The sequence below is a fragment of the Trypanosoma conorhini genome (genome assembly GCF_003719485.1).
Source record: "Trypanosoma conorhini strain 025E chromosome Unknown Tco_14.4_contig_00734, whole genome shotgun sequence".
NCBI classification, from domain to species: Eukaryota; Euglenozoa; class Kinetoplastea; order Trypanosomatida; family Trypanosomatidae; genus Trypanosoma; species Trypanosoma conorhini.
The window spans coordinates 1-8,176 of NW_021704824.1; the positions used below are offsets into that span (position 1 = coordinate 1).

The window sequence follows — 8,176 nt, forward strand, 5'->3', positions numbered from 1 at the left end:
CCAAAGAAACAAGACAGCAAAGACAAAAGCAACAAGAAAAAGCACCCCCAGTCCGAATGGCCGGAGGGCTCCCCAGCGGCTGGCAGTCCAACATGTTTTTTTTTATTTGCTTATATATATATATATATATATGTACGTATAGATGTGCTGTCATATTTCATGCCTTAAAGCGATCCTCCTGCGAAAGGCTGCTCCACACCTTCCTCAATCAGCCTGGTCCCGCCATCTTGGGTGTCGTCTTGCAGCAGCGCCAAAAGAACCGATGGATCCATCCACCACGGCACGAGCAGGCGGCCACCATCTCGCACGTCACACTCCGTCCCGACAACGATGAGTAGTCCCGTGTCTTCTGCTGTCGCTGTGCGTGTCCTGCCTGCTTTCTTTTCAAGAATTCCACGCACCCCGGCAGCTGCGCAGAATACTTTGACAAATGACAGATATTGCGGGAGTGGGAGTGTAGGGTCTCTCATAACGTAACCAACTCCGGCCTCGCCCGCGATTCGGTGACACTCCCTGTTAAGCGAAGACAGCTCCACAACGTCCTCTAGCCACTCCCGGAACGCGGGGCCACTTTCCAACTCCTTATGGGTGATGACGGCGTCATCTGTCCCATCCTCAGCTTCGCCAATCCATCCTCCAACTAACTCTTCCTTGAAAGAATTTTCTTCGACCTGCATAGCGTGCGGGTGCGGCTTATGCGGCAGGCAGTTGTAATACACATTAATGGGATTCATCGCAGGAGCGTGCTGCGCCAAATAGGCGCGGTTCTCATGCAACATCTGCCAGTAGTTTAACTCCATTGCAGTACTCATAGAAAAAATGCGCGGGAAGCAGCGGATTGGCCCTCGATAGCAATATCCAGCGGCTTCGCTGGTTTCCTCCCCGTTGTGCCCCTCGCACGACGCCTCCTTGACAGTAACACCAGGGTCGTGTAAATTCGCCCTCGCTTCTGCCCCCGCGCACATTCCAGCCACTCCCCCTCCTTCCTCCTCCTTTTCCCTCGCCTTCAAGGAAGGTGCTTCCTCACCGCACGGTTGCTTTTGCACCGGGATAAATTCCTCATTCACCACCTTCTCCCTCACACCGAGCAGCCGCGGCAGCAACGAATTGGCAAATTCGGCCTGCTCTTGGACGCTTTCCATGGCAGCTATCAGGCGCGTCAGAAACTCCCCAATGTCTTTAGACAGCTTAACGGCGACGGAGAAGCGTATCACTTCAGCCGTGCAGCATGACATGTGACGAGCGACCACAATGTCGTGATTCACGGCATCCTTTTTCCCACACTTCCTCCAGAAGGCTCCGTCTTCGTCCCCAACAGCCACTTCCTCCGTGCTCTCCACCAACGGGGTCTCGCCGTTCCAAGTCAAGGCGATGTTTCCCTCGATGTAAGGCGCCGTCAGGCGCGCCAAGCGCCGGCAACGACGGATGCCGTCCGCAATCGGTTTCTCACCAGCTTCTTCTCCTCCTCCGTCCCCGCATGCAGCTTCCTCATAGTCCTGCATGGGATCGTCGCAGTGGTAGCATAACCCGCAGACAAGTTTTTGAAGCGTGAGCGAAACCTTCTCAGAGACTTCCTTTGAAAGGTGCAGGTGATGCATGACTGTAAGTGCGTGCTCGTGCAGATCCAGCATGTTTGAAAGCAAAGAGGTGGTGTCCACCATCGCCAGCTCCAGCTGCAGTCTCTCGTAGCTCGCCGCCTCCCACTTCCCAATTTTCTCCGTGATGTCGCCTATGGAGTCTGAGGGGTAGATGGTGCACTTCAGTTCCTCACATATCTTTATTTCCTTTTCCGAGACGGCGCCGCATGTGCTCTTCACCTCCTCGTGGGCGTCTGGGGGCGCCTGGCTGCCCTCGAGGCGCCGCGCCGCACGCGCGTCCGCGGTCAGCGTCGGTGCCAGATTAAACAGGAGCGCCCCCACAAGCACAAGCGGCTTCATTGCCATTTCCTCGATGCGCTGCTGCCGCGGTCGGCTGCCCGTCGCAACCCCGGAGTTCGCCTGGTTGTACGTGTACCGCACGTGCCGCTTGCGTCCCTTCACCACGCGATTGACGATGATGGGGAGGTGCCTCGAAAAGCGCAGGACGCAGCGCGACATGGCCTCTACGTAGCGAGCGTTGAAGAATGCCACCGCCTCGAAGAGGACACACGATTTTCCACACAGCACCTCCGGAAGCTCGTCGCAGAACTGCTTCACGCGCCGCATGGCGAGCGCCTCCGTCTGGCAAACCGACGAGACATACTCCAACGAGTGCGAGGAAAACGTGTCCAGTCGCTCCGCCGCATGACGCGCCTCCGCCTCCGCCTCCGCCCCGCCGCCGCGTGTGGCGTCTCGGCAGCTGTGGTACGCCGCGATGGCGTGACGCAGCGCATCCAGCACACCTTGACCGTCGTCCACGGAGACGTTCCTCACGGCGGCCCCCGCGTGCAGCCCCATTTCAAGCGACTTCAGCGCCACACGGAAGGCCTCGGAGAGACGCCGGAACTTTTCAGTCGCGTCGGGATCATCGGGGTGCAGGTCGGGGTGGCAGCGCAGCGTCTGCGCAATGTACGCCTTCTTCACACGGGACTGGGAGATGTCCAAGACGGAGGCGGAGGTCAGGCCCAGCGTCGTGAGCGCGACGCGCGGGGTCATGGCGCGAGTCCATGTGCTGCGCGACAGCATTCCGCTGCTTGGCTTCTCGCTCTTGTCTATCGTCTTTTGCTTGCTCCCCACTCCACGCACACACACACACACACATGTGCCTGCCCTCGTCAAGCAACCGTTGATAGAAGAAGAAGAAGAAGAAAAAGGAAGGTATACATATATACAGAGAGAGAGAGAGAGAGAGAGAGGACGTCATCACCAACCCACGCACACACATAAATAACAGGGAGATAACAGGGAGATGTGGCGCGTGCGCTGTCGGCTTGCATTCGTACTCATTGCGCGACGGCCACAGAAGCAAATGGCAGAGGAGAAACAGATGCCTTCTTCACCATTCCCTCAATTTTCTTCCTCCTCTTCTGCCTCTTCGTCCTCGCCGCCTGGGACGGCTGAGTGAAAAAAAACTCTGCTCGATACAAATGCCTCCTTCAGGGCGGTGTGCTCACGGATGGCGTAGTCCACCATGGTGGCGGTGAGATGCATGTTGTTGATTGCCTCATCCTCGTGGGCGGCCTCGATTCCCTGCGACCTGCCTCGCCTCCTCGCCTCCTGGCTGCGTTCCGCAATCCCCTCCTGCATTTCCCGGAGACGGGCTGCGTAGTGCTTCCCCACGCTCTCAAACCAGTGCAGCGACTCAAACAACTCCGAGAGGCCAAACAGTTTCAGAAGGAAGGCGCAGCCAAGCGCAAGGCCGTCGTCGGTGAAGACGCCATCCTTGTTCTTCTTCACCAGCTGCTCCTTCTCACGTATCATGAGCTCCACGTGCAGGACGCAGATGGACGGGACAATCATGTGGAAGTTCCGCAGGTGGTGGTACTTCTCTGCATCCCTCAACCGCTTCGTCACCGCCTCGAGGAGCATACGGAAATACTCGGAGCCGTCCGACAGCTTCCGCCGCATGTTGTGAACGACTTTGTCAACGACGCGAACCGCCTCCACGGTGCAGGGCGGCGCCGCCGCGGACACGTCTTCCGCAGCCTCTGCCTCTGCCTCTGCCTCTGCCTCGTCGTCGCTGCCGATGGCCGCGGGGTCGATGACGCGTTCCAGACGCACATCGCCGTTAATGAAGGGGATGAACGCGGCGGCGTCCGCGATGGCGCGCAGCCCGCCGCTGCGCATCATCCGCATGTACCCAAGGGCGTTGCCAATCTCCGAGACAAGGTGGCGAAACTTCTCCAGGAACGGTTGTCCATCCTCGGCGACGCCCAACTTGCGCACCTCGCGAATGAACTTTTCCGCCCGTGAAAGCGGGTACGCCCCGTTAAGCTCCTCCTTATGCGCGGCAAAGAACTTTGCGTCCTTGATCAGCCGCGACTTGACGTGCTCGTCGTACAGGAACTGTGAAAGAATCGCAAGCTTCTTCAGCAGACACTTGTAGACGTAGTTGACGGTGGTGTTCATGATACCGGTGCCGTGGGTTCGAATCGAGTTGGCTATATGGCGAATATGCAGCGTGTGAAGGTGCTTCGACTCCGTCGTCGAGGGCCGCTGCACGAAGAGTTGCTCATTCATGTTGTACGTGTAGTTGGCGACGAAGACCTGGATATTTTCCGTGATGACGAGGACGTCTAAGCCCTGATCGACGATGCTGCCGGGCAGGTAGCCGTCGCATAGGCGCAGCCCGTAGCGCACCAGCGCCAGATTTCGCATCTCCTCGTACGTCTTCCAGTCATTTGCCATGAGTGCGTTGAGGTTGTAAAACTGCGCATCCAGGCAGTGCTCCACCTCGGTGGCGAGGTGGAGCCAGTCGTGGAAGAGGCGCAGCGGCGGCAGCCGCGTGAAGCGCCCCACGTCGCACGCCGCCCCCGCCTCAACCCTGCGGAATGGCTGCCCCAAAACAACAGAGTGCGTGTAGAGCCGGAGGTCGTTCTCAATGTCGATACAAAGCGGGTCAATGAGACGGCTCCGAATGCAGCCCCTGACGTAGGCGACGTACGCGTCGAGCAGCGGGCCGGCGTCCTCCACGTGCCTCGAGGCGAGGATGGAGGGGCGGCAGTCATGCATGGCCATGAGCAGATACGGCAGGTAGCCTGACCGCAGCGGTCGCTGATACATCCGCTCAAAGAAGATGGGGTAAAACGTCTCCCGGTGCCAGTAGAGGAAATCGCAGTCCGTCGCGGCATGCAAGGCGCCCTGCAGCGAGGTCACCCGCTGGAGTTGCGCAAAGGCGATTAAAATTTCCTCGCAGTGTTTTTGGGTGACGATAGCCGAGGCGCCCCTCTCCACCTGACGCCGGTTAAACGCGGTGCTAAGAACGAGGTCCAGGCAGACCAGGTTTTCCGCCGTCTGCGGCCTGTGCAGGAGGACGATGGCTTGCCGAATCGCGCTGTGCTGATCCATCACCTCATCTGAGCTCGTCTGAACAAAGTCGCCCAGCCGCAGATACAGCTCGTAGAGGTGCCGCTCCATCACATACGCAATGGAGCGCACCAGAAGATTATACGCGGACGCCACCACCCCTGTCTTTGCGTGGAAGGCGGCCCGAATCATCATGAGCAGCTCAACCCCGTGGGAGAGGCCGTCCACCTGCTGAAGGGAGATGGCAACATCCGCACAGTTGTGTAGCGCGATGTGGTTAATGAGTAGTCGCTGAATGTGCTGCGCCAGCAGTATCCCCCGCTGCAGCATCAGGGTCGTGCTATGGAGGAATGCCTTGTGGTGCGCGGGATCCACAGGGAGGGTCGTCTCCATCTCGGCTATCCACGCGCTCACCAAGGTGGTGAGGCGATTCAACTGAGGAAGTAGCTCGGCACCGCTTTGCTCACATGCCTTTTTGATGGCAGCGATTCCTTCCCTCGATGGATCCTGCAGGTACCGGTTTAACTCACCCGGCACACGACGCGACAGCCAGAGGACAGGGCGAAACAGATGGACCCCGTGCAGGTATATAACCGGCATGCGATGGTGCAGTTGGAAGACCCGCCTGCAGAGGCCGCGCCGCGTCGTCTCACTGGTCAGCCCCGGGAAGAGGTGGAGGTGCAGGTAGTACAATCCAAGGACGCCGAGGTATTGCCGTCGCGCGTGACCCTCGCGTGGGGTCCCCACGTTTTCCTCCACGGCGCCCAAAAGGTGGTCAAGGAGGTCCGTAAACTCCAAGCACAGTCGCCTGTTGGCGGTCACAGACACCTGCGCCTCTGGCACGTCGTACGCCTGCATCACCAGGCGTTGCAGTACCCCGTCGTCGAGGAGGTCCTGGTCGATCTTCTCCAACAGCCGGCCGAAGAGCCCCATCGTCATGTCATCGTAGTCAAACTTGTCACGGTTTTTGGCGGCCTGCGCGAGCAGCTTGCGGTAGACGGAGAGGCCGCGACGCAGGGTGTCGTGGGTCTGCAGCACCTCCTCCACGCTCACGAGGGCGGCAAAAAGATCCGCGAGGGAGCGCCAAACGCGCAGGAAGCGCACCTGCGTGAAGGGGCGGTAATTGTCGTGCTCGCGCAACGGCGAGTAGAGGGCGGCTAACTGCCGCACCGTCTGCAGCACCACCCTCCGCACGCGCCGCACCCAGGCCCAGAGTTCCTGCAGCAGCCCCAACATGCGACCGGCGCCCTGCTGCGCCTCCTCGTCGGGAATGCCCTCGTCGCGGCAACTGTCGTCGCCAAACATCGCCAGGGGCGGGATAAACACGGCGAACGCCTCCTCGGCGAGGGAGTCCATCTCCAGGACGAGGCTGGCAAAGCAAAGCGTGATGCGGTAGAAGAGACGGTTGTGTAGCTGGGTGCGACCAAGCGTGTCGGCAATGGAAGTGGCGCCTTCGCGCTGCCGCGACGCCGGCGTGCCCAGCTGCAGCGCGACGGTGTCGCTGTGCGGGTCCCACAGCTCCGGATCCCAGCGGGAGTCGAAGGTCTGCTCCACCTCCATAAGCATCTTCTCATGCGCGGCAACGAAGCCGTGCAGCTTGTCCTGAAACGCATCCCGCTCATCCCTTCTGAGGTCCACGCCGAAGTCGAGGGGGGCGCGCATGACCGCGTCGACGGGCGGTGCCGGCCGCGTGTCCACAATGACGCTACCACCGACAGAAAGACGCCGTGCCCAAAGAGAGAAAAAAAAAAGAAAAAAAAGAGAGAAATAGACCTCCTGCTTCCACCGCAGCGTAGAGTTCCCTTCCGCAGGCGGCGACACCAGCAGCGCCGGGCTCAAGGGCGCTGCCCCCGTTTTCACCCACAGGAAAAGAAAAGAAAAGAAGGTAAATACGTGTCGTGATTACAGTTACAGTACTCGTCGCCTCCCACTCTTCCACTCTCTCACAGTTCAGTTCTTGCCCCACTCAAGCCGCAGAGCCCTTTAATAACAAGGGGGAAGTCAAGGAGGAAACGGATACGTGGAAGACGAGGAATGACCTCTTTGCGTTCATGCCCCAACGCCCCCCCCCCTCTCCAATTGGCTCTCAAACGCTTCCGCTTCCACCGCCTCCGCCATTGACAACAGCAGCAGCAGCCGTAGCGGAAGGGGCGCGCCACAACGTCGCTCGAAATGCTTCGTGGCGACAACGCAAAGGTTGGCGGGGAGGGCAAAGACCTTGGGGGAACCTTTACTCACTAGTCCTTTTTTTCCCCCTTCCGCCCTGTACGAAGCATAAAACACACAACACCGAAGATGAAAGGTGTGGCAAACTCCACCGCGTTCCTCCTCGTTTCCTGCAGGGGAATTTAAGTGCAACCGGAGGGCCGGTCTTCCGCCTTGCGCCGCGGGCTGGCTACGCCACGGTGTCCGCGTTGGCCTCTGCCACCCGTCGACGATGCGTTGGAAGCGACTCGTGCACCTTGTAGCTTTGCGTGGTGACGACTTCCTGGCAAATGCCGCAGGTGGAGTTCACAATGTCAAAGCCACCCTCGAAAAACGTGTTCCCCGCCGCCGCCACTTTTTGCCGCTGCTCCTCTGAGACCACCGTCACAGGCTCAATGAAGGAGGGCATGCGCTGCACCAGCTTGCCAAATTGCGTGTAGGTTGCTCCCGGCGCGGGGGGCGCCTCCGCGCTGTTCTGGTGCCCCTCACTCTGCAGGTGGTTCGCCACGCTAACAGGGTGGGGAGCGAGGAAGAGGCGGCAGCGGCGGCAGAACAGCATCGCGCCGGGGTTTTGACTGATAAGGTGCTGCGGCAGCACAGGGGTCGCCGCACCGTTTTTGCGACTCGGAGGCGGACGAACCGCCACCCTTGTCGCATCCTCAAGCTCCGCCTCGGCCGCTTCGCCATTTTCCCGCACACTCTCCTCCAGCAACAGCTGCGGGAGCGGGGGTTTGGCGACGGCAGCCGCCACGCCGTCGTTGGCCGCCAGCTGCGCTTCCTGCCCGCAGAGAGGCGGGGGACACGAAGGCTGCAGCTGGGGCGGCAGCGACGGCAGTGGCGGCGGGAGACTTGGGACTAGTGCGCTGTCCACACGCAGCGGTGGAAGCGGCGGACGCGAGTACTCCCCACTCCCTCCTGCACCGCCGCCACCTCTCGTTCCACGCGGCGGGGTGAAGTCGCGCCTGCTGTAGGGTCGCTCCGTCTCATACGTCTTTCTATTCTCCGAGCCTCGGGAGGATCCACGATCG

At 60.1% G+C, this 8,176-nt stretch overlaps 3 protein-coding genes across 3 annotated transcripts, besides 5 other annotated features; all 3 read right to left on the reverse strand.

Moving 5' to 3' along the window:
• The first annotated feature begins 111 nt into the window (after positions 1-111).
• Positions 112-144: a microsatellite.
• Positions 145-164: 20 nt separating this feature from the next.
• On the reverse strand, positions 165-2,663 carry Tco025E_08244 (putative DNAJ-domain protein; the record flags this gene model as incomplete). Its single annotated transcript, XM_029375099.1, has 1 exon — positions 165-2,663. The coding sequence occupies one exon, from the start codon at positions 2,661-2,663 to the stop codon at positions 165-167; it is 2,499 nt and encodes an 832-aa protein (XP_029224786.1).
• Positions 2,664-2,716: 53 nt separating this feature from the next.
• Positions 2,717-2,738: a microsatellite.
• A 30-nt stretch (positions 2,739-2,768) lies between these two features.
• Positions 2,769-2,795: a microsatellite.
• Positions 2,796-2,809: 14 nt separating this feature from the next.
• Positions 2,810-2,833: a microsatellite.
• Positions 2,834-2,984: 151 nt separating this feature from the next.
• Positions 2,985-6,605, reverse strand: Tco025E_08245 (WASH complex subunit 7; the record flags this gene model as incomplete). Its single annotated transcript, XM_029375100.1, has 1 exon — positions 2,985-6,605. One exon carries the CDS (start codon positions 6,603-6,605, stop codon positions 2,985-2,987), a length of 3,621 nt encoding a protein of 1,206 aa, XP_029224787.1.
• Positions 6,606-6,676: 71 nt separating this feature from the next.
• Positions 6,677-6,711: a sequence feature (A-rich).
• A 627-nt stretch (positions 6,712-7,338) lies between these two features.
• Positions 7,339-8,176, reverse strand: Tco025E_08246 (uncharacterized protein; the record flags this gene model as incomplete). Its single annotated transcript, XM_029375101.1, has 1 exon — positions 7,339-8,176. A coding segment is annotated over one exon (838 nt), but the record flags the coding sequence as incomplete, so codon positions are not given.